The 25875-nt window shown below is 35.7% G+C and overlaps 1 protein-coding gene across 3 annotated transcripts; it reads right to left on the reverse strand.

Moving 5' to 3' along the window:
* Window positions 1-25314, reverse strand: LOC105228920 (putative ferric-chelate reductase 1 homolog). 3 transcript variants are annotated; one of them, XM_049451062.1, is made up of 11 exons: window positions 25159-25314; window positions 7443-7827; window positions 4419-4576; window positions 4024-4349; window positions 2893-3044; window positions 2672-2828; window positions 2380-2606; window positions 1051-1294; window positions 874-986; window positions 627-764; window positions 1-545 (listed from the first exon to the last, which is right to left on the reverse strand). In XM_049451062.1, the coding sequence occupies exons 2-11, from the start codon at window positions 7746-7748 to the stop codon at window positions 417-419; spliced, it is 1950 nt and encodes a 649-aa protein (XP_049307019.1). In that variant the 5' UTR covers window positions 7749-7827; window positions 25159-25314; the 3' UTR covers window positions 1-416. The 3 variants fall into 3 exon arrangements, with proteins under 3 accessions (XP_049307019.1, XP_049307021.1, XP_049307020.1); XM_049451064.1 differs by having other exon boundaries at window positions 627-746; window positions 25159-25313; XM_049451063.1 differs by having other exon boundaries at window positions 25059-25208.
* Window positions 25315-25875: the final 561 nt, after the last annotated feature.

Raw genomic sequence — 25875 nt, forward strand, 5'->3', positions numbered from 1 at the left:
TTAAAAGTTTAAAAACATATACATACATACATGTATAGTATATATATTTGTATAAAATATCTTTTGGAATAAATTATTTTAACAATGTACAACAGAAGAGTTCTTAAGAAAAACAACTGAAATGTGACCAACTTCAATACGAGTATATGTATGTACATAAAAATCAATATGATAAGGACTTACGCTAAAACAAATGCTTTGAGGTACAAGTACATTGAATTATAAACAAATTGCGCCATTGCAACACGGGATTTCGAACATACATACGAGTACATACATACATAGCACTTTAACATATACGAGTATATTGTAAACTTGAGCAAATTCCCTTGGTATTTATTATTTCAGGTTTTCCAGATTAGTTTTGAGCTAAGTACAACGGCCCCTACGCTACGACTTAATGCACCGTGACGGGTTTAGTTGTTCTTGAGTTTGTTGAACGTCTCCTCAATGGGTGCGAGCACCACAATCAACACCAGCGCAACAACAAAGAGTACAACACATATAATGTAGGCGGCCAAGAGACCCTTGCGGAAGCCGGCGTACTGCAAGCAAAGAGATTTTAAGGTTAGAAATTTCACAAAAAAGTAATGTAAACGAGTATGTATGTGTGTGAGTGTGCATACCGGCGCATCCATTTTGCGCTCCATGCGGTGGCCATTGCGCATGCCATGATGACCCATGTCGCTCATCTGGAAGGCGTTCACATTTTGCGTCTGCTGGCGATCGGCGAAGCAACCGGCAATCTGCATGCACAAAAAAATCTTTAAAATGAAAACAATGTCGCGAAAAAGAAATGCACAGACAGTTGCTCAGGTGAATAGAAAAGAGGAAAGTAGTATTCATAAATATACACAAACGCGCTGTACTTACCGAGTAAATCAAATGCACAATCACATGCACCACCACAAATGCGACGAGTATCCAGTCCATCCACTCGGGCAGTTCGGCTTTGGTCAGTTTGACAGCGAAGAAAATCGTAACGACTGCAAACAGCACAAGCAATTAATACACAAACAACAAAAGCACAAAAAAGTTAAGTAATCTTACTCGATAGTATGTGCGCCAGATTTCCGCCCAACCAATGGGTCCAGTTGAAGAGCGGGCGATTTTTGGAATTCGGCGCAGGGCGGAAGAGTGCACCGATCGGTTGAATAAAGCATATGATGGTCGTTATTGTGCCGAGTATCGCATGGGGATTACGCTCACCGGACCATTCGCCGATTTCGACGAATATAATGATGAAGGCAACGACCGTCAGCGACCAGGTGGTGACCATGCAAGCACGATGCCACTAAAATTATTGCGAAAAATTAAGAAATTTAAATCTGCTGTTAAAAAATTTGAGTGTATATATTAGTATATTAAAGAGAGTCTATTTTTTCCTATAAAATCACGTATGCGGGAAATGTTCTACGGATCATTCTGATAAATTTGCCGAAGAGTCTACTTGCCCAAGCGGGTACTGCGTCGAATACTCTCAGAGCTGGAGTGTTTTCATCCATTTGGATGACATGACCTAGCCAGCTTATGTAGTCGTATATCTCGCGGTATTCGCCAATGCGCAAAGGACCATAAATCTTCCGCAGAACATTTCTCTCGTAAACTCGTAACGCTGACTCATCAGAAGTTGTGATCGTCCATGCCTCTGCACCACATAGCAGGACGTGATGAGTGACTTATAGAATTTGGTCTTTGCTCACCGAGATCCCCCGTTGGCAAGAGTCATTCTGCGTTGGCTTTCGAGACTAACGTTGTTGTTGATCTTAATACTGATTCCACGATAGACGAAATTGTTTACGACTTCGAAATTACGACTGTCAACAGTGACGTGAGAGCCAAGTCTCGACAACTGTTTGTTTGATGACAGGAGATATTTTGTCTTGCCCTCGTTCACTACCAAACCTATTTGTATCGCTTCTTTGCCCAACCTAAAGCCCTATTTATCACGCAACAGAACAAAGTCGATTAGGCTGATGTTTATGATTACATAAAATTTCAAACCACAAACTGATCAGAAAATAGCCAATAATAGTACGGTTCCAAAAATATTCTAAAGTTTGTTTTTGCGTGTGAATGATGTCGAGGATGTCAGAATACCAGAATTGCAGATGAGAAGTATATTTGTATATAAACTTATTCTCGGGCCCGAATGCATTTTCAAAAAAGGACTGACAAGACAGTAATACTTCCTAAAAACGGAATTAAAACTTCTGTATTGAATATCTAGATACCAGATCGAACGGATCAGAGATTATCCAACGACCATAAATTCGGTATCATTCCCTAAAAACTTTTTTTGTCGTTATTTTATACTTTTAGTACGCTATGTTCAACCCCAGTGACAATATGCCAATGAAATGTTTAATTTTTACTTACCACAAACCATTGATCCTTTCCGCAAATCTGTTTACCGACCCAAGTTTGTTTGAAGTAACGCGCTAAAATAATACCCAAAGACGTTGTACCAATCCACGCTATCACCATGAAAGCACCATGTAAACGCAACAACAACGTCGAGGAACCAGAGAGATCCTGCACAACAGCCAAATTTATTGGACTGCCGGATGGTAAGCGTCCAATGTCATGATAGCCGACGCTATTTTCTGTCAGTAAAATCCAAATTTCGGTTAATAAATACATTTTTATATTTTTATTGCAAATTTCCAACCTTTGAGTCCGGTTCCACTCGCTACCAAAAGGTGATAATTGTTGTTCAGCAAATCAAAGGTTTTGCCTTGCACTTGAGTTACCACATCTCGTTGCACTTTGCAATAGATGATACCGTCCACAACCGACGATTCCAGTAAACGCGCTTTATTCTGGGGCTGCGGGCATACATCAAATAATGTTAAGATTTGGAGATCATAATTATGAATTTCATAAACTTACCACATTAGCTCTGTTTGCGGCATAATTTGGAGCACCTGCGGTGTATGACGAATATAGATTCACCTGACCATTCTGTGGCACACACTCTGTCACTAAATCGTCACCCATTTTAGCATCCTCCGATAGGCCCAGTGCAACGTAGGCAGCACCATCTTAAAAAAACGAAAGTTTTTAATAGAAAATATACATATAAAATACGGTACGAGGGAGTTCAGTTCGGTGGACGTAAGCCTTTAGAGCCAACTCTTGCAGTGCCAATTGAGGTTTGAAGAATGAGGTACAGTACTGAGTCCATTTTTAAATGTAGGTAAAATAGAAAAGCATTGTTCGGGTCTCGAGTTTCTTATCTCGGTTAAAAATGTTCGATAAAGTTATATAACTTAACAAAAGGTGTGCCTGTTGCATTCAAAGTCTTGGAAAAGAACTCCAAATCTGAGTAATATAAATTATAGTTTTGGACATGCGACGACTTCAAAAGATGAAGTTTGCCAATTCGTTCGAATATTTGGGATTACCTAAGTGTAACGACACTAATATTCAAGGGTTCACATCTCAAACTCACAGTTTCTGACTCATTCCTCTTCAAATGGATTGCTCTGTATTCCCTAAAAGGTTTGGATTTGTTAGTGGCTTACAAGACACCCAAGAAAAAGGAAAGGTGTAGTGTTGTAGAATCGTGGCTTACCAATGGGCTGATCTCATTGTCATGGAATCTTAATAATATGGTATGTAGTCCATATTAAACTGAAGATCGCCTAAGCTAACACCTTCAATTTCCTATCAGGATACAAGTTTCGGTCTTTCTCACTGTTGATCGAAACATTTACAGCACCACCAAAAATGTATTACTGATAAAGAAATTCAGAGAAATGAGCACCGGGTTATTTACAGAAAAGATTTTGAGTAAAATTTTGATATTTGGGACCACTGAAGCGTATTTTTCCGAAAGCGGTGGTTCTATTGTGGTTAGCAAATTGATGTTAGGATTATGTTTCGAAGAGATCTCAAGTTTTTTTTTTGTGTTTGTAAGATTCAAAAAGTCTAGTAAACAAAGTAACTAACTAACCGATATCCATAAAGTCTACAGAACGCTAGAAAAAGTCTACAAAAATATAAATTTTCATTACTCACCACTTCCGGTTTTCAATTCAAATTCGTACACATCACCGCGCACCGTAATCGCTGACATAGCTTTACAGGACTTCGTTGCAATACAGCCATCCGGAAAGCCGAAGCAAGTTTTACTAACCCCACAGTCAGCATAGAGCGGATCCTCTGCTGTTGCTCTCACCTGTGGTACTTCCGTTTGTGGTGTGTAAGGGCCACGTGGTGGCGGTGTTACATAAGGTTTACGTGTAGTCTGTGGATATGTGTCTGTAGTGTCGCGTCGTACAATCTGCACCGGGTCTGATGGTATACCGACCCAGAACGAATCGTAAGCTTGAGCCACAGTAGCGCTGAAATTGACGAGTTAAAAACGAAGCATAAGTAATTTATTTATGTACATTATTGCATATTTGACCTACTTGAAGACTACATCGCCCAAAAAGTCTACTGGCGAAAGCCATTCTAAGCTCACGGACTGCTTCGGTCCTGGATTTGTGTGCGTAACTGAGTTTCCAACTGAATTCTCACAGTTCATCAGCTTAGCGCTGCCATCAGATGGTGGATTAAATTGACCGATCTGAAAGAAGTTTGAAAAACATAAATGTGACATATGCATACATACATACATATTGTATTTAGTATGTGACTATAGTTTTTGGTAAAAGTTTAAGAGGAAGATGGGAACTGTACAGATGTTCTTTGGGTCATACTTGCCCCAAACATAATAATGGGGTTTTCAATAGGGACGCTTCAAAAGTAGACCAATAGGGGCAACAAACGACGCCATATTTTTTCCAGCCCTTTTGACATTTCTCTTCAGTAAGATTTGCCATTTCATCACGAAAAGATATACGATCAAACAACGAGAAGAAATTATTAAAATTTACTACCGTAATTCGAAGTCAGTAGCCTCAACTTTAAAAGCACTACGTCCAGTTTATGAGCCATACTTCTTCCGTGATGACCCAAACCGGCACAATACCGTGAATGGGAATCGCTACCGCTCAATGATAACCGAATACTTTTGGTCCAAATTGTATGATATGGACTTTGACAATATGTGGTTCCAACAGGACGGCTCCAAAAGCCTACAGCGAATGTCACAATCGCTTTATTGAAAACCAACTTTGGTGAACATGTTATCTCACGAAATGACCCACTCAATTGGCCGTCTGGGTCGTGCGATTTGACGCCGTTAGACTATGTCCTGCGAGGCTACGTCAAGTCTATGGTCTATGGCAACAAGCCAGCGATTGATAAACTTCGTCCAAATGTCGAACGTGAAATTGCAACAGTATCGAGCGATTTATGCTTGAAAACCGTCGAAAATTGGATTCAGGGTCTATGCTATAGTGGTCCGATTTACGCGGTTCCGATAAATGAGCAGCTTCTTGGAGAGAAAAGAACGACTGCAAAATTCTGAGGGACGAGTTCGCGTATATTCAGACAGACAGACGGACAGACGGGCATGGCTAAATCAACTCAGCTCGTTATGCTGATCAATTATGTATATATTTTATAGGGTCTCCGATGCTTCGTGGCAAACTTAATATACCCTAATCAGGGCATAAAAAAGAAATAATTGTGGAAAAGAGTAGCGCCACTTGTAACTTGTAACGTACATTCAAATATGTACATACTACATACATAAATACATACATAGTATAGTACATTAATTCAAACGCAAGATTACAATCTTACAATTAATGAAATATGTCGTCAAAGACAAGCAAGCACTAATAATTATATACAAACTTATATACATATGTATGTAAAGTACTTGAACTTCTTCGTGTGGAAAGTAGAGCATTAGGGTGGGTAAAAAACCCGAATATTTTTTTCACTTAGTACTCTGAACAATCGGTTGGTAGACAGCTCTAGGTAAGGCTCTCCAAGTATTAGACCTTAATTGTAACGGGAATTGAATCCAACTAACGGGTTTATATTTATACCCTGAACAGGGTGTATTAAGTTTGTTATGAAGTTTGTAACACCCAAAAGGAAGCGTCGGAGACCCTATAAAGTATATATGTATATAAATGATCAGTATGTTGAGCTGAGTCGATTTAGCCATGTCCGTCTGTCTATCTGTCTGTCTGTCTATCTGTCCGTCTATCTGTCCGTCTGTCTGTCTGTATATATACGAACTAGTCCCTCAGTTTTTAAGATATCGTTTTGAAATTTTGTAAACGTCATTTTCTCTTCAAGAAGCTGCTCATTTGTCGGAACTGCTGATATCGGACCACTATAACATATAGCTGCCATACAAACTGAACGATCGGAATCAAGTTCTTGTATGGAAAACTTTCACATTTGACAATGTATCTTCACAAAAGTTGGCACAGGTTATTTTCTAAGATAATAATGTAATATACGAAGAAATTGTTCAGATCGGCTTACTATAGCATATAGCTGCCATACAAACTGAATGATCGGAATCAAGGGCTTGTATGGAAAACTTTCGCATTTGACGTGGTATCTTCACGAAATTTGATATATATTATTTTTTAAGACAACAATGTAATCTCCGAAGAAATGGTTCAGATCGGCTCACTATAGCATATAGCTGCCATACAAACCGAACGATTGTGGCATCTTCACGAAATTTTACATGGAATACTGCTTAAGGTAATAACATAATCTCCGAAAAAATTGTTCAGATCCGGATTACTAAAGCATATAGCTTCCATACAAACTGGACACATTGTTACTAAAAGAAATGCACCTGTGAAAGGTATATTAGCTTCGTTGCAGCCGAAGTTAACGTTTTTTCTTATCATCAGATAGAAAAATTCATAACTCTTTTCTTAGCTGCGGAAAAATATCTCGTTTCATTAATTTTGTAGGAAATTGAAATGTAATAGAATGCTCTACGAAACGATCTCTTACGATTTTTTCGTAAACCTAACCGAAAGGATGGGAAAGAAAAGATATTAACAGTTGAACTGGTTTTTTCTTTTAAATTCTATAACTCAATGAAAAAAGATCGTTTTAAATGCAAAGCTCATAGTCTTATAAGAAATTTTCTAAACTATTATTATGGTTTATATTTTTCTTTTTTGTTGTTGTTAATTTTGTTTTTCTTTGATAGCCATTGATGCTTGACGATGAATACCTCCGTTGCCACGACAGTCGGGTCTATGTAACCGGAACGGACCCAGATTTTTTATGCGGTCAAGGACTGTCAACTCGGCAGTATTCTGGCGTTACAACAACAACAACGACGAATTTCTCGTAAACGCATAACTTAATCGAAAAATTATGCATACCATTTTTATAGCGCAGAAAATTTCCTATAAAATCTATGAGCTTTGCAATTTAAATGATTTTATGGAATTATAATAAAATATTTTTTTTTTTTCACCCACCCTAATATACATACTAATGTTAAAATGTATATATAATTAGTTGGTTGTGTGCTGCAAGCATAATTAATAACTCACAATTTGATGCGGCGAGTTGCGATTGCGTGCCTGCACCACGAATCCCGCAAAACTTAAGCCAGGCGGAACGCCGACAATGTCCACACGCATCGTTTGGCCTTGTCCAATTACCGATGACGACGTTTCTATTCGAAATGGTGGCAAAGAATCCCGCGGCGGTATGCCACCACCATGAAATGGCAACATTGTGTCGCACACTGTTTCCGGGGCACCTTGGCGCAAACTCATTGTCGGTGTCCATGAAAGCATTTGCACTGCGATTAGCACCACACTCAGCGCCAGGCTGCTTCTTTTATGCGCAAACATCTTATAGACTATAATATTGACGAGGGTATCTGTTTATTTATTGTGCAATATAGGTATGTAAGTAGGAGTGTCGCTCAATCTGAAAATAAAAAATATATTTTTTATATAATACATATTTAGCTGTAGGTAATTGTAAACATTTGACAATCGAGTGCGTTAATAAATTACGTATGTATTATATGTATGTAAGTATGTACATATGTATAAATGGATGCATAATACTCCAACTGGTATTTTGGTGCTTTTCTTCAAGTACCTAATTAGGTTTGTGCACTAATTACGTACTTAATGAGCTTGTAATATATATAGCAGTTATGACCCCTCTGAGAAATTTATTCAATATAAGTATGTACATTGTGACAAAAATGAAAATTTCAATTCCTCGTGTAAATGGTATTTAAAAGAAATTGATAGTAAGGGATGACCTTCGACCCTTCAGCTGATGAAAATTCAAAAAAGTGAAGGATTTGCTAAAGAAGAAGAAGAAGAATTTGGTGCTTAAAAATCTTTAAGCAAGTATTAGAGAGATGGCAAGAGAGCTCGACATCTCTCGCTAACCCATTCGAATTTTAGTGGATATTTTGGATGTAAAATGACGTTCTTGCTCGACTGATCCCGAAAAAGCTGTTCAAAAGGAGTACCGTAAACAGGTCTCTTTGGACATGCTTGATCGAGCGTATTCCGATCTCACATTTATGGAGAGCATTAGAACTGCCGATGAGACATGGGTTTATGAGTTTGACATGCAAACAAGTCAACAATCATGGGAATTGAGGGAAAAAATTTGGCCGAAACCAAAAAAACCACTCCAAAGCCGCTCAAAAATCAATATTCGTGGTCTGGTGCATCATGAATTGGTTCCAGAGGTACGACAATAATGCAACATCGGATCGAGTCACGAGTGTAACCAAATTTAAAGCCAAAAATGCAATGAATATCATCGATCAACTACCGTATTCACGAGATTTGGGTCCGTGTAATTTTTCTTCTTCTCTGAAGACCATCCCAAGAAATGTTTCGAGAACTGAAAAAAATTTAATTTTTTTTTATTTAATTTTTTTTAATCAAGTAGCTCACGAATTTCGGTCTTAGACAAAGTATCCTCTAGGTAGCTAAAGAACATTCCTTTGAAGAGGAGTTAAAGTGAGAAGACGACCCATCCTTCCCCAGGGTTGTAAGTTGGGTTTGGGACCCGCCATGTAAAAAACGTCCACAATGGAAAAGAAGCAACAGTCTTTGCGCTCTTACAAGCTCGGCTATAACCGCGTAATCGGTGTCCACGGCAATAAAGAAGAAGGAAATTTGCATATTTTCTTTGCTTGTCAAGAAGTTGGTTATTTGTCGGAATCAACGATATCGAACCTCTAAAGCATATAGCTACCATATAAAATGATCGATCAAAATCAAGTCCTTGTATGAAAAACTTTTTTTTAGAAGGTTTAGAGTAAATTTTTTCAATAGCTCTTTTCGGATAGATCACGCATGAGTCATGTCAAGTCGAACGGTGCATTTTATGTCGAGATCTCAAATTGAAAGCGTACAAAATGCAAAAACTGAATCCGCTCAACCTGCCCAAGTGACATCGCTTCGCACTATGGGCTCTTGAAAAGCTCCAAGAAAACCTGATGTTTTCGAACCAAATTTTGACCAGCGATGATGCTTAATGGGTATGTAAACAAGCAAAGTTGACGCATTTGGGACGAAGAGCAACCTCAATAGATTTTGAAGAATTGCCAAAAGATCTGTTTGGTGTGATTTGTGTTATGGTCCATATTTCTTCAAAAATGATGCCGTTGAGAACGTAACAGTGAATGGTGTCCGCTATCGCGCCATGATAACCGACTATTTGATACCTGAAATTGAAGCTCGAGATCTCAGCGACATTTGGTTTTAACAAGACAGCACCACTTCCCACGCAACGCATCAATCAATGGATTTATTGAGAGAAAACTTCGGTGAACAGATAATTTCACGTTTTGGGTCAGTCGATTGGCCACTAAGATCGTGTGATATCACACCGTTAGACTATTTCCTGTGGGAATATGTAAAGTCTAAAGTCTATATGTACCATCTCGCTTCGATTCAGGCTGTTCTTTCGGAAGATAACAAGCATTCCCCATTAAATTTGAACCTCAAAATGGATCACCCTTTAGCTTTATTTTTCTCAGTCAAAATCCACAGAGCATAAGTTGCTGAAACCTCTGACCATAGAACTTCTTCGTAAATCGATTTTTCCGATATTAAGTTGCCAAAAAAAAATCTTAAGAGCTAGCAGCTGGAGAGGTAAAAACTTCAAGGCAATACGAGTATTATTGACTTTTAATTTATGGTCTTTAACCATGCTTCAATGTGGATTTTTAACCCTTGAACTGCCGCCGCCATTGACCTTTAGATAAGTTTGCAGAAAAAATCCAAACTAAACCACAAGATTTTTCTATCTTTAATCATTTGTGGTCGCTGTAAAATATATGCATGTTATATAACACTTGTGGTTGGTTTGGATTAAGCCCGGTACAATGCCCCTCAATTTGTTGAATAATGTTATTGAACAAGTAGAAAACGTATGGCATATAAATAGCATAATAAAAATTACTATTCCATAAATAGGCGATACCCGTAGTGTGGTTTGTGGCTGCGGCTTGCCGTCATAAAGCTTCAAAAAAGTAGCCGCTGAACAATTACTTTTTTCTACTTTCTCGCGAGATATATTATTTTGTTGAGGTAATCGATCATAAATATTAAATATATAATTTTACACTAGTAATAACAGATAACAATATGCGGTACAGTAGGTTTGAAAATAATATTTTCAAACAAAAAAATTATAAATTATTAATTTTTTTTCATTTAAAATTCGCCATTATTAAGCCGTTCTGAAATAGTTGCAAAACAATGTTTTATGTTAATGACAATGCATTTTTAGCAGCAAAAACACCACACCTACGTAGCTATATACATACATACACCCATCTACTTGTACGTGTATAAAAGTCTAATTCATTCTACAGTAAGATTTCATAAATTCGTGATCTAATCGTCAGTTTTTACCTTGAAACTTTATGTGCTGAGACAATGAAATATTTTCAAGATCAAATAATATTCAATTCAGCACATATCCATTCACATCAAACTACAATAAAATGGAATGTTAATCGAGTACAAAGCTTTTTGTCTTCGTACGCGCACGGGCATGAAAATATGTAAGTTTGAAGGTACGCACGTATGTATGTATGTACATAAAGGCATTTTTAAAAATTCGAAAGTACGAAACTTTTTTGAATGTCCCTGCAAGACATTTTATTCCTTTTCATTGCCCTCTTTTACTGTTATTTTTGCAGTACTGCATTTACGCTTTTACGAGTTTAGTGTGGCAAGTCCGAATTTTTCTACTCAAAACCAGCTCTGTTTAAGCGAATCATTACTAACATCATTCACGGTAATTGTTGGCAGTTAGTCACACCTTTTATGGTGAAGAGAAAAATCCACAAGTAGCTGTTGAGTGTTTAGTCAGCTGTCTGTTTCGGTGGATCCATATGCAATCTTTCAAGGCTACGAAACAGCACGAAACCATAATCCGATTTTTTTGAAAAATGTGACGAAACATCTTTTAAATGGTGAGTCAGTTTGGAGCGTTTAAAAGAGACATGACGCTAATCCACCAATCGAACAATGTTTAAAAAGTATTTTATCTACAAAAAATTATACATTTTGAGCAGTGAGCTTCTTCACGGATGCGTCAAAGCTTGGTGGCAAGGTTGGTGGTGGGGTTTACTGTCAGGAGCTCTTCATCAACTCCAGTTTCATACTTCCTAACTATTGCAGTGTCTTCCAGGCCGGAGTAGCAACCGTTAAAGTAACAGTAGATTTACTGCTCCGAAGTGCAGTTTCCTACAGAGAAGTGACCATCCAGTCAGAGATCGATCGTAAGATATCTAGTGATCTTTTTGCCCTCAGTAAGGCCCGCGCATACCTTCAGACATCCCATCGAGCTGGGAAATTAGACGCTTGTGAAAATTTTTATTGGCTACTAAGCGTTTTGCAAATTTATAAGTTCGAACAAAGGAGTTCTTCTTTTTTATCTATCATCTTTGATCAAATAAATACTTCTTTATAATATTAGTATAGAATATAAATATATTGATATCGATAAATAGTTAACCGTCTTCCTTCTTTCCTTTATAGTGTAAGCATTATTGTAAATCCAATAAATGTCTATTCATTTCTCTCAGGTTTCGAGCTCATTAAACCGAATCCGAATCGTTTCACCTTTAAAAAATTATGTAAATATACTCTAGAATCTCCTTTCAACGACTGAGGAAAGACAAAAAATAGAAAAAAACAAAAAAAAAACTTTTCTTGTTTGTCGGTACTGAGATCGACCCAAGGCTTATGTGGGGTTAGAGATAAAATGCTGCAGAGACTACAAACTCAAGACTATAGCAAAAAGTTAGTATCAGAAGTGATATTTGTATTCGAGTAAGCATCAGCATATATTCAACGGCAGAATCGCCTTTTTTCTGAGTATTGAACTAAGCCAAATTTTATCGATAGATTGAGTTCTAAGACAAGACAAATAGATAATGATTGCAACGCGACCTAAGGTCAATTGTGCCCTCTCCTAAGTCAAAACGACCCACCTAGTCCCAACTAATTGATAATTTCCAATAAACTCGTAGGTGCTAGTGAGGCGATGATCCCTATTTGGAAACATGGATCCAAGGGCCTTTATCCTGCATCTGCATACTGCATGCACTCAATTAGATGGTGATCTGGAGTTTCTGTTTCCCCTTCGCAGAACCGGCATTTTGCACAAGGAGCTAGGTTCAGTTTGCGTTCTAAGTTAAACAGTAGTTTCACAGTTTTTTGAAATTAACCTCCAAAATCGAAATAAATATTTGACTCCAAAATTGAGCTTAATAATTGCGTAATATATATAAGTTCATGAAAAAGTAAAAAATATGGGCACCATCCACGCTTCGCGTTCACTTCAATGATGTATAACATCGGCCATAGTATACGACAGATATTATAAATTTTCAAAGCCGGGTCAGAGTCGGTATCATGTCCATGTAGGTTACAAGACGGCAAATGGAGTGATGAATAACTTCTAGTTTAGTCATTAATTCTAAGGAGTCTGTGAAAGCATGGCTGTTATTAGTCATCATCTGATCTTCACATTAAAACTCTCTCCTTCTTGAAAATACTTTTTAACTCTATTAAATGAAATAAGTATACATAATCCAAGTACAACGTTTATTAACTTCAAAATTGTTCTCGGATTAGCTCCAAAGCGAGTTACTTATTTGGAGCTTTTTCAAACATAACCGAAGTAGCAAAGTACTTATATAATTGTTGTGGTGTCTTTTCGCATTCTTCAGTTACTAGTAATTTGTTTAAAATTGCTTTAGAGATAATTTGGCGTTAACTTACATAGGTGAAAGTCACTTAGCGCCAGCACTTTCATTAAGTTTACCAAAACGGTGAGGTAAACACCCATTTTGGCTTTTACACCAATCGTTAACAGTTATATTTAATATTAACGGTTATGTTATGAAAGTTGGCAAATACGAAAGGTGAGATATTCATGCAAAGCGACTAGATCCAAATAATGTTTAAGAAATTCAGGTATTTTGGAAATAGATTTAAATACATATAAATATACTAATATGAGCAAAAATAGTAAGATCTAGTTCATTATTTTAAAAAATCTTAATCTTTTCATTTAAATCTATGTGATCCCCGTTGGGGCTAATACACTGGTGCCAACGTTTTTTCAAATCCTCTAAACTGTTTTTAAAGTCAATTTGCGGAATAGTCTTCAATGCGCGTTGGGATTCACGTATAATGCCTTCAATTGACTCAAAATGGTTTGCCCGGGAGGTCATTTGAGTTTGCTGAATAGCCAAAAGTCACACGGACGCGGAATCAGGCAAATATGTGGGTAGCGGCATGATACTGGTTGAAAATTTGGCGTAAAACTCACGAAGAAGTGCGATGGTGCATTAACCAAGAGTTGTGGACTCATAATCCCGGCCACTGTTTACGAATAGCTTCACGTAAACGACGAAAAACATTCAAATAGTATTCCTTGTTGACAGTTTGGCCGGTCGGAAGGAATTCGGAGTGCACCACACCTCGGTAATCGAAGAAAACTGTCAACATAACCTTGATTTTGACCTGTTTTGATGTGATTTTTCCGGCTTAACCTCCCCTTTACCACGATATTTGGCCGATGTTTCCGAGTCCTCAGCAGAGATGCAAGACTCATCGCCAGTAAAAACACGTTTCACGACATCCTGGTTGTCGGAAAGCGTTAAACGTTAAGGCCAAGCTGTTTTTCGAAAAAATTTGGTGATTTTGGAACCAAACCTGCTTTCACTTTTCTTAGGCCCAAATGATCTTTCAAAATGGTTTTCACTGATCCTTTTGATTTTCCAACGACGCCAGTAAGATCTCTTACACTTAATCGTCGAATCTGCTTGGTTCGTCGTCAACGTGTTCTCGACCCTCTTTGCATTATTTGTACCAATCAGAAGGACTTTTTCGCGACTAAAAAAATCACCGAAGGCCTTTTCTAACATTCTGAAGACTTCGTCACCAGAAATTTGATTCCGCACACAAAATTTAATGACACTTCTTAGTTGAATTATTTCACTCATCATAAAAATCAAAAAAAAAAATGTTTCTAATTTTATAAGGTATTACGATGACCTCAACGTCACCTCCAAAGTCGCAAATAATAAAGCAGCGGCTAAAATTTTACTTCACCAAATTGATGAATCAGCACTTATTTATAACGTGGATCCATCTTAATTTGAATAGTTAACAAATGAAATTGTTCACTTTATTGTCTTGATTCGAATTAAAATACTAAAATTGTGATCGGTTGTCTGTTGTCATTAGCGCTTTCATTCGTCTCTCGTTGTTGATAATATAAGATAAAGTTTTAATAGCACAGTGTATGTAACAAAATTGAGTGTCACTGTCTCACAGATCAATAAGTGTTTCTTAATTGAAGACAATTAAACGACGCTGAAATGTCAAAATCCGCAAATTCGCAGCTCTGCTAGTCGCTTGACCGAGGATTTACTCTTATTAGCAGTGTGTTTTTTTTTTTCGATAAATGAATATTCCTGCAAGTTTTAAGCCGCCGACAAACTACCGTTAGATATTTTGAGAGGTAATTCAAAGTTTGCTATTTTACTTAAAACATTTTTAATGCTGGTTTGAAAGCCGAGGTCGAAATTCATGATAGCAAATTCATGATTTCGAACAAAAAAATGAAAACAATTAAATCAAAACAGGAAATTTGACTTCAGAAAATTTATTTGTTTTCGGTGAGTCTTCGTGAAAATTTTTTTTACAATATTTTTGGGTCTGTGGATTGAGTTCTTCCATTTATATATTGCAAGAGGATTAATATGGTATGAAACGAAATCGGATTTGTGTAAAAGGAACTACTCAGGGAGGTACTGTCACCACTCCTGTTGTCACGTGTTCTGAAAACAATTTGAAAGTAAAGCAGGGGACAATTAAGCCAGTCTTCTCACATCGCATTACGTCAAAGAATGTCCTTAGAAGCAAGTAGGCAGTAGATATAACGGCTGTCGGAAAGCGGCCGGATATATACTGCGTTCCAAGCCATAAAATAATTCCGAGACACTAAATAATTGTTGATACTGCCAAAAATGCCATCCGTCTAGGTACCGAAGCAATATAGGAAATACGTAAGTCGCTAAAAACGATATACAATGAAATTCTTGAAAAGACTGAGAGACGAATCTGTGTTTGAAAAGAACGGCACAATGGTTTCTGGCTTCATGACGGGTCACAACTAACGAACATCACTTGCGAGTCGTATGGGAATTTGGGACGACGATACGTGCATTAAATACAGGGAAGTAGGCATGAGAGAAACGATGAAACACATCCTATGTTATTATCCACGTTTCATTCAAAAATGTGTATTTTAGATCCTTTAGATGTACATATATTTGACACGTCCATAGCAACAGAGCTTCCCAAAAAAGTTTCGGAGTACAAAAAGAATATTGTCTTTAGAAAAAAATTTAATGAAACTGTTTAGCTAAGATAACGATAAGCTCATAAGAAGTAACCAACTGCATTTTTAATAAATTCTTAAGTTTTGTGAACAATAGCCACTTAGACTGCCACTTGTTTTTGCACAACTGTCTAATATATAAATATGTATGTATGTCAAAATGACTATTTATATCTGTGCCATTATCATTTGTCACTTGACTCTGATCTGTAATATTGCCAACAACCAGATGTCTGGTACAAAAGTACATAGTACACACATACACAAACATACACACACATAAATTTAAGTAATTGCATTTATGAGCAAAGTTGCTTTTCCCAACCGCTGAATCGATATGGTGATGCATACACTTTAAATGCTCGTTACAGCAGCACCGCGACAGACACGATTTGCAAGCAGCGCAGAAATGCTCGGTTTGTGATCATTTAATTGAAAAAGTATTTATGAAGAAAGGTTACAGTATAGTACATAGACTATATATATGTATACTATGCTTTAATCATGGGTAAAACCACTGTTACTATTTCTTATTGCTTAGTTAGGACTTGGAACTCCATAAAAACATATCAATGCATGGAAATTGGGTGCTGCTAATAAATTTTTATCATATGGGTAGATTATGATAAATGTGCTCTAATATATGTGCATAAATACAGACATTCTTAAATACGTGCCAAGTGGAATATCACATCGTTATACCCTGAACAGCATTGAGCATTAAGCTTAATAGTAATGTAGCTTACCACAAAGTTTGTTACACCCAGGAAGAAATCCTATAAACTATATATTGCATATAAATAATCAGCATGAGGAACTGCCATGTTCGTCTGACTGTTTGTGTGTACGCGAACTATTTTTTGAGGTATCGATTGTTTCGCGCACTTCGCTCAACTTATGGTCAACAAATCGACCTACTGAGCGTACTATTCGCAACACTATCACCCATCTTGCGACCCAGCATTCATTATTGGATAATATTCGAGCGAATAGACCAGCACGCTGTGAAAAAAATATACCAAACATAGCTGAGAGTGTACACGAAGATTGTAGAGAGCCGATTCGGCTCCGTTCGCAGCATTTCGTACTGACGTAGGGAACGCACCAAGTCGTACGTCGATATCTTAAATTGAAAGCGTACAAAATACAGCTTATTCAAGAACTGAATCCACTCGACCTCCCCAAGCGACATCGCTTCGCTCTATGGGCTCTTGAAAAGTTCCAAGATTCAAAAGATCCAAGATCCGACATTTTCGAACCAAATTTTATTCAGCGATGAGGCCCGTTTCCGGCTCAATTGGTATATAAACAAGCAAAATTGTTGAATTTGGGACGAAGAGCGACCTTAAGAGATTCGAGAGCTGTCATTTCATCCAGAAAAAACAACGGTTTGGTATGAATTATGGGCCAGTGGAATCATCGGTCCATATCTCTTCAAAAATGCTGCTGGTTAGAAGGTAATTGTCAATGGCGACCGTTAAACCGGAATGATAACCGACAATTTGATGCCTGAAATTGAAGGTCGTGATTTCGGCGACATTTGATTTCAACAAGACGGCACCTCTTTCCAAATATCGCAACAATCAATGTATTTATTGAAGGAACACTTCGGTGAGCAGATAACTTTATGTTTTGAGCCGGTCGATTGTCACCAATATCGTGTGATATCACACCGTTAGACTCTTTGCTTTGGGGATTTGTAAAGTCTAAAGTCTATGCGAACAATCTCGCTTCGATTCAGGCCTTGGAAAAAAACATCACGCGTGTCATTTGCCAGTTACCAGTCAAACCATCTGGACCATCTGAAACGTAGCCACGGCCAAGATTTGAAAGAGATAATCTTCACAAAATAAATGACAAAGAATGTTCTTTCGAATGATAAACATTCCCCATAAAATTTGAAGTCTCTGCATTTTTCTTTAAAAAAGTAAGGAACCTCGAAATGGATCACTTTTTAAAAGGAATGCACCTTTGAAGGGTACTATAGTCTTAGTTCCGCCGAAATGAACGACTTTTTCTTCTTTATGATTATAATTGGCAAATTGGAACCTCATTAGATTAGCGGTTAATGAATCAGCCTAAAAAGAACACAAAATTATTTTGTTGTTGTTGCTTTTACATATTCCTACAACACTAATTTATTGTAGCTTTTCTTGCGTAATCTATTATCATTAGTCGCGTATTAATAGAAGCACTTGAAAGCACTTCGCACGTTTCATGGCACTTAGATATTGTATATCAAATTTAGTTATGATTCTATTATCAGAATAGCAAATTTTGCGTGCGTTAAGAGATGTATGCGTATTAGAGCTGGTCGATTTTTTTCTATAAAATTGCGTATGTGAGATCGTTCAGAGAAACCTAGCCTAAGAGACTACGGGCCTAAAACCGATTTTGAGCCAGCGATTTTTAAGGTGTATTAAGCATTTAAGAACTCATTGCAACTGAGCTGATTGTGCTAAAAATTTCAAGACAGCTTACTGATGATCAATAGAGTGGATAATCCCAGAAATCCAACAAATTGTTCTTCTGAAGTTGGAAACTGTTAGAATTATTTCCTAAAATTCGATTAGGCTAAACACACAAATCTATATTGGCAAGGGTAAGAGAACATTGCCGAAATTTGTACCGCTATTAGTGCCCGCACTTATTTATAATACATACATTATTGTTCAAAATACGACTATATATCATTCAAAGCGCTTAAGGGGTTACATAGGTTTCATCGTTTCAAAACAAATATTGTTTAATTTATTTCTAGTAACATCTCCAAAATATTGTCCTAAGTGCTCAAGTGGTGCCGTGTAATAGTTTTGGATATACAGCTTTTAAAGTCGATCGCACAAAATCAGCTTTATTGTCTCTTGAAGTTTAAAAACATTTTTCTCGAAACTGTCTAGATTGCGTCGAGAAATTCCCACCAAAACTTCGTTCAATACTTGGTTTATGATTTTAATTAATTTAATTAATGCATTTTTTTTTTCTTTTTACGCCATATATTTTAAGAAATTTCGCTGTCAATGCGGAGGTATTTTTTCCGTGGAACTGTCGGAAATGACGTCGTATTGGCCAAATTTTTAATATTTCCAAGCAATGACTTTTAAATTTATTTTTGATTTTGTCTCAACAAAGCACTCCATCCACTCAGCCATAACCTTGGTCATACCAACTAAACTTTATCTGCACTATCTCAATGGTATACTTCACTTTATATGTTAAGAAGTCCAATTGAAGGTTTCCGTCATAATTGATGGTTGATTTTGACATATGGTGCACAGGCATGGACGATAACAACGTCTGATGAATCGGCGCTACGAGTTTTCCGAAAGTAAGGTTCTGCAGAAGGTTTATGATCCCTTGTGCTATGGCAGCGGCGAATACCGAAGTCAATGGAACGATGAGCTGTACCTGATAAACGACGATTTTGACATACATAGTTTAGCGAATTAAAAGACAACGGCTACACTGGCAAGGTCGTTTCGTCCGAATGGCTGAAAACACTCCAGCTCTGAGTGTATTCGACGCAGTACCCGCTGGGGGAAGCAGAACAAGAGGAAGATGTTCACACTTACGGAAAGACCAGGTGAAGAAGGACCTGGCTGCACTTGGAATCTCTAATTGGTGCCAAACTGCGAAAAGGAAGAAATACTAGCGCTGTTCTAAAATCGGATATAACCGCGAAAACGGTGTCTACGCCAATAAAGAAGAAGAGTTTGGTCATATCGTGGAAAAAACTGCCTCAGTTTTTAGCTTCGGTCAATAGGATTGAGTTTGAAACATTTATGTTCGGGTTTGAGGCTTGCTACGCAGATCTTAGAGACCACACTTGGAAAATTAAAATAACGTTTCTTTGTGATCCACAAAGTGTCTTCAGCCTACGGCAAATCCTTTGAGGCGACTAAATTTCATTCCAGCCAATTAGGCCAGTTGACCAAACCAAAATTGACGTAAATTGATTCAAAAAAGCTAACCTCAAACTGTGAGCAGATAAGTAAAAATAGAGTACTAATTGAAATAGAACAACATATTATTAAATTATTCAATTGACTAAAATAAATCAGGAAGTAGCTTTCAAACGTAGCCCACGCTTCTAATTCTGCTAAAATAAGTGTCAAATCACTGCTGACGTTATGTTCGTCCGCCTTTGCTTATGAAATATTTCACCTTTCACTTCAGCGGTTAATCGTTTTTTTCATGACTCAGAGCGCTAAGGCATGAATTAAGCCTCATTATCGCTGAGGTCAGTCAACTATGTGTGGGATTGTATTGGCCTTAATGGTACAAATTCCGAATCCAGGACATTTTAGTGGCAAATGTGAGTTGCATGCACATAAATGATGTGTGCGGGTGGCGTCATGCAAACATTCGTCCTATTACCTAACTGTGGTCAACAAGTACAAATTTAAAAACGCAATTTGAGGTTATGTTTAAAAAAATTGAATCAACTTCACCTAAGCACAAGCTTTGCCACTTTTACGACTGCTTCGACTGGCAGTTAACTTGCCACACGCAGTGTTGGTTGAAATGGTGGTCACGCATATGTAAATTAGGCCAAGTTGGCTTGGAATTATTAGTTTTTGGGAAACCGCCCTCGAATTTATTATGTTTCTGGTCATTGAAGGAAGTATTAGAAAAAGTTCATTTGAGTTTTACATGAAATAAAAAGGGCATTTGTGTGGCAAATAGAACAATAGTACAATAAGCTCAAATTTTCGTAAGTACAGTAGGTACTCGATATTGTATAATTTTTTTCATAATTTGCAAGTAGAGTGTTACAGATTAGAAAATGTACACCTAATTATAAGTGTGTTAACATTAAAAAAATTGGAAATTTTTAATATTGACTTTTAGTCATGCACTTATGGTAAATATTTATTTTTCATAGATCAAGTTGAGTGGCTGAAGAAACGTTTTCCTTCAGAACTATTTTCAAATATGTGACCTGGTCTACGAAAAGGGAGCTAACGTGCGAAAACTAGTTTTCTGGGAAACAGCTGTTAAAAATAAACAACTCTCATCTTCCATCCGAATCAACTAAAAAGTGAAAATTGATTTTTTGACACCTAAGCCCCCTTTCCGTAGACCAGGTCACATATATGGAATTGAGCATTTTAGTACTTGCTTAACATACATACATACGTATAACGGTATTTCGAATAAGTGTACTTCATATGGTATTGACTTTCGAGATAAGCTTTTAGTTTGTATTGAAAAATATTAAATTTTTTTAATTTTAAGGATTTAAAAATTCAAAATTTAAAATTAAGTAAAAATTATTTTTTATTATTAAATTTTTTATATTTTGAATAATTTAAATTAGTTTCTACTCTAAAATGCTCCAAGCACTTAAATTTATTTTTTATTTAAAAACATATTTTTTATAAAAAATTATGAAAACAAAAAAAATACATAAAATTTAAAATTCCAAGTTTTCAATTTTAAGAATTTCAAAATTTAAAATTAAAGATTTTTTTTATTTAAATTTTATTTTTTAATGAATTTAAATAAATTTTTACTTTAAAATAAACACCAGCTGTCAATAATATGTATATTGTTTTTATTCGCAAAAAATGTCAATGTACAAAAATGAACTTTTAAAAATATGTTTTTACTTTTTTATAGAAAGTAACCATATTTAAATAAACAGTGAGAAATATATTTATTTATTTACTTATTTTTTTGCATACACTTTCATTTTATTCGCCGTTACTTTAAGCAAGTACCCACTGTACTTTAATATATGCATTAATGGATTTATTTTGCGACAAGCGTGAGGTGTGTTGTGTGTGTGTATTATATATTAATGTAGCAAGTTTAATTTCCCATACTTTTATTTAATTTCCAAGGAAAAGCATAATTGAAACTGAATCCGAGTTCTCACTATTGGTTTTAGTTCTCAAGAGTTGTGGTTTTGCTTTACTCGGTCTAATTTAAACTTATATAGTCACATACATCTGTACATGTACATAGGTATGTATACAAGTTTGTATGGATTACAAACAGCATCGAGAATTGATCTTCGCATTGAAACAAGTTTTTAAGCATGAATCTGCAGCAGAATTTGTTGTTTTTCAAGCGGTGTATGAGTCAATGAAAGTGTTGCTGGAAAAACCAGTATATTAAAATACATACACACACTTATATACATACATATGTATGTAAAATGGAATGCGCCTACATACAGACAGATAAAGATAACTGCCATATTTACAATCTTTGAAAGTGTTTGACTTTCGCTTTCGTTTTGAACTTCAACTACTTCGGACACTAAGCTGAGGCGAGTAAACGGTTAATTACATTTATCGATTATTATATTTTATTGAATGAGGTGAAGTAATTGCTGCATTTGTAAACTGCTTTTAAGACACATTTAAGCAAAGTAAACTAATTGAGGCAAAATTGTTTATGTGAAGGGCGAAACTTATTTAAATTATGGCATGGATTTATGATTTACTCACATATAATGCATATATGCAATGATTGGAGTTTGAAAAATAGGTGAATAATAATAAGAAGAATAATAACAACAATGATAATAATATTAATCGAAAAACAAACAACAACAACAAAAAACAGTATTATTTCATATTAAAAAAATAATAACAACAAACAAATTATATCAAAAATTAATGCTTTTGGTTGGTGTGGTTGTTAAAAACCAATCGAAACAATAAATACATTAGAAATTACAACAAAAATAACAACAACCGACAGTCGGGTCTACGTAACTGGAATAGACCCGGCCAAGGCCTGGCAACTCAGCAACATTCTTCGAATTTATGTATAAATGTTTTCTGCCGCTAAAACAAAAATAAATATTTTTGGTTGTTGTTGTTGCAACATCATAAAACTAATCAATACAATAAATATACTAAAAAACATTACAACAACATGACATGATTCAAATGATTCAAAAAAAAATATATATTTTTGTTAGTGTTGTTGTTGTAATATCACAAAAACTAATGCAAGCAGTTAGAGAACACACAACTTGTCATCACGCATCGTAAAATCATAAATTTTCATAAAATCATAAATTGTTACACTTGTTTAAACAAATTGTTGTTGTACTTGTATTACATTTAAACATTAATTTACGCAATTACAATTCTCAACGCCATGTTTTCGGTTCGTTATAACTTATAACTTTATGACACTATAACAAGCCCTAAATAAATATACTAAAAATAGAATACAACAACATAACATGATTTAAAAAATGTATGTTTTAGGTTAGTGTTGTTGTAATATCATAAAAACAATAAAAAAATGAGACAACAATAACAACAAAAACATTAATAACTCCAAAATTGTATGTTGTTACTCTTATTACTGTTGTTGTAGCATCAAAAATATAATTTGTAAATAACATTTCATGAATAACAGTGTCTGTCTGCATATAAACCGTGTCCGTGCCACACGCATACGGCCCACCCACCGCTGTCCGATTTCCGATGTCAAACAAACACGTGTGAAGTTGGTTCTTGTCGCATTATTGTCAAAAACACATTGCTTATAAAAAAAAACCAAAAAAAACTAAACAGCCAACTGAGATTCCCTCTGATAACCGGTACAACAACAACAACAACACACACGAGCACAGTTTACGAACGCCTCAAAGAAAATATGCGATCACATCTTTACACTCTCGTGATTTTCGAAAAAAGTGTGACTACCGTTTGCAGGGTTTTAAATACAACAAAACATACTTATGTACTTATGTAAGTATGTACATATGTACATATGTGTTTAACGTTATATTGGTTAAGGAAGCATTAACCGTATAATGCATACAATGAAATGATGTTTCAAGCAATTAAACGTACATATATTTGTACTTATGTATAGTATATGTATGTACATACAAATGTTAAATATTGTACAAAATATTTGTGTGCTAAAAAATTGCAGTTTATTTGAATGTAAAACGAAATATTTAACAGGTGTTCCACATACTTGTTATTCAGGTGTATACATACACACATACATATGTACATTGTACATTGTATATATGTATATGTGTATGTTTTGTGCAATTTTTTCTTTGTCATTACCGCCAAATTGCGAATTACGTACAAGATGTTGTTGATACACGCCTCGAAACTCAAGTATATGGTGCATGCCCTCAACTACAGTGTTTGCCCGATTAAACAAATAAATAATGAATATAATTTTTATGAAAAAATCATACATAAACAAGTAAACAAGAAATAAAATTTAATGAAAGAAGCATAATTTCTTCCCTGAAAAAGGTATATTAAGTTTGCCCGAAAGACTTAAATAAAGTTTTTGTATGAAAACCTCATCATTAAACCTCTGACCACTTTTGATGCAAATTCTTTATTTATAAAAAAAATTGTATAATACTAATTCAGCGGCAGCATAAACCAGTGACAATTTCGTGCTGTTTGCAATTTCTATAAAATTTCAAAATTTACAGTACATACTCGTTTCAATAAAACCTGGCAAGATCCTTTTTTCCCAAATTTCTTAACCTAGATTGTTTTTCTTTAAGTTATACTATACTAATTCAAAATTATGCTCACACAAGTTAAGCTCAGTTTCCAAGAAAAGTACAAAGAATATTTAAACAATGCTTGCAATGGGCGATCACTGTAACGGTCTGTCTATATGCTATAAAGGGAGTGAGAGTATTAAAAACTCTCTGACAAGTCGAGATCGCACGCTGTTGTCACAAAGTTTGTTGATGTTGCTGACTTCGAGAAGTGAGAAAGAGTTTTAAACCAGTTTTTACAACAAACTTATGTACATACTTCAAATGTGGATACATACATACATACACGTATATGTTTTTTATATGAAATTCACACTACTGAGCTTGCTTTAACTTAAATGTAAAGTACATTGGATTAATCTTATGACTAATATACATATATAGGCTATTTCAGATATTCTGGGATTACCACTGGAGCAGACAGTCAGTGTGACGTCACAGCTTACAAGCTCATTCACTCAAATATGTATGTACAGATGTATGTGTCTATGTCTGTCCAGATCAACTAATGTCTTTAAAATTCAATTATAATCGCAAATGACCCTAATACACACTTTGCATAACTAAACACCGAGGGCGTGGTAAAGCTTTGCTACGTCCAAGAATTTTCATAAGAAAAAAATTAAAACAAAAATACTTTTAACTACATATTTTTAGCACATAATAAGAGATATTTGTTTTTCTTTAATTTTTTTTTTAATTAAGCACAAATTAGTTTGAAATATTTGCTCACACTTGTATCACTTTTGCACTTTTAACATTTAATTTAGTTCATAGCTTCCATAAAAATAAAAAAATAAATAAATACAAATCAACTTTATTAGGTTACGCACTTGCCAATGTTAAGTTTATATGTACACCAGGTATGTCACTACTTTTCAACTGGCTCAACCACTCGCGAAGCGCAACTACCACAAACTGAAGACAACTCCAAGTGGTTCGAGCCGCTCTAACTGACAATATGACCGCAAATCAAACTTTGCTAGTGACGGTGAATGTGAGTGTCGTTGTCGTTTTAACATTGATGTGTACATTTGTATGGACTTGCTAACAACAATCACACGCGGCTAATGGTATATATATAAATAGCTATGCATGTATACAGGTGTGTGTAAGTATGTGCATACTCGTACAAGTATATTCAAGAAAAGCTTATTTAGTCGTACTCTTAAGAACTTTTGAAACACAAATGTTTGCTTGAATGCATATTAACATTGAAGATAAAAAAATTGCAATTATTTTATAAATAAATATTTATATCAATAGTTCTACTTACTTTTTTGTCATTATTATGCTGTTAAGGCAACAGTTAGGCTCGCAGCATTTTCTGTAGTGATGATGTTGAGCCCACCTCCTTATAGCATAGACATTTTATTTTATTTTGATCATCAATAATGAGTTCTAACAAACTGTTGAAATACACAACGATATGCCAAAGAAGATGTGTCCTTTTCCTGCCAAAGCTGGTGATCTATGGTCACAATTCAAGCACCCACGTAGTTGATCAGCCGGCATAACTCTAGGTGAAAAATACTAGGCTTGATTGAATA

The sequence above is a fragment of the Bactrocera dorsalis genome, chromosome 3 (genome assembly GCF_023373825.1).
Source record: "Bactrocera dorsalis isolate Fly_Bdor chromosome 3, ASM2337382v1, whole genome shotgun sequence".
In the NCBI taxonomy this organism is placed as follows: Eukaryota; Metazoa; Arthropoda; class Insecta; order Diptera; family Tephritidae; genus Bactrocera; species Bactrocera dorsalis.

What these genes read in the sequence shown, in the direction of transcription:
- LOC105228920 (XM_049451062.1), bottom strand. Translation starts at nt 7,748, where the DNA reads ATGTTTGCGCATAAAAGAAGCAGCCTGGCGCTGAGTGTGGTGCTAATC. An exon ending in GAAAGGATCAATGGTTTGTG is followed by an intron (nt 1,295 to 2,379) that starts GTAAGTAAAAAT and finishes CAATAATTTTAG; the next exon opens with TGGCATCGTGCTTGCATGGT. An exon ending in AGCGCAAAATGGATGCGCCG is followed by an intron (nt 546 to 626) that starts GTATGCACACTC and finishes CTTTGCTTGCAG; the next exon opens with TACGCCGGCTTCCGCAAGGG.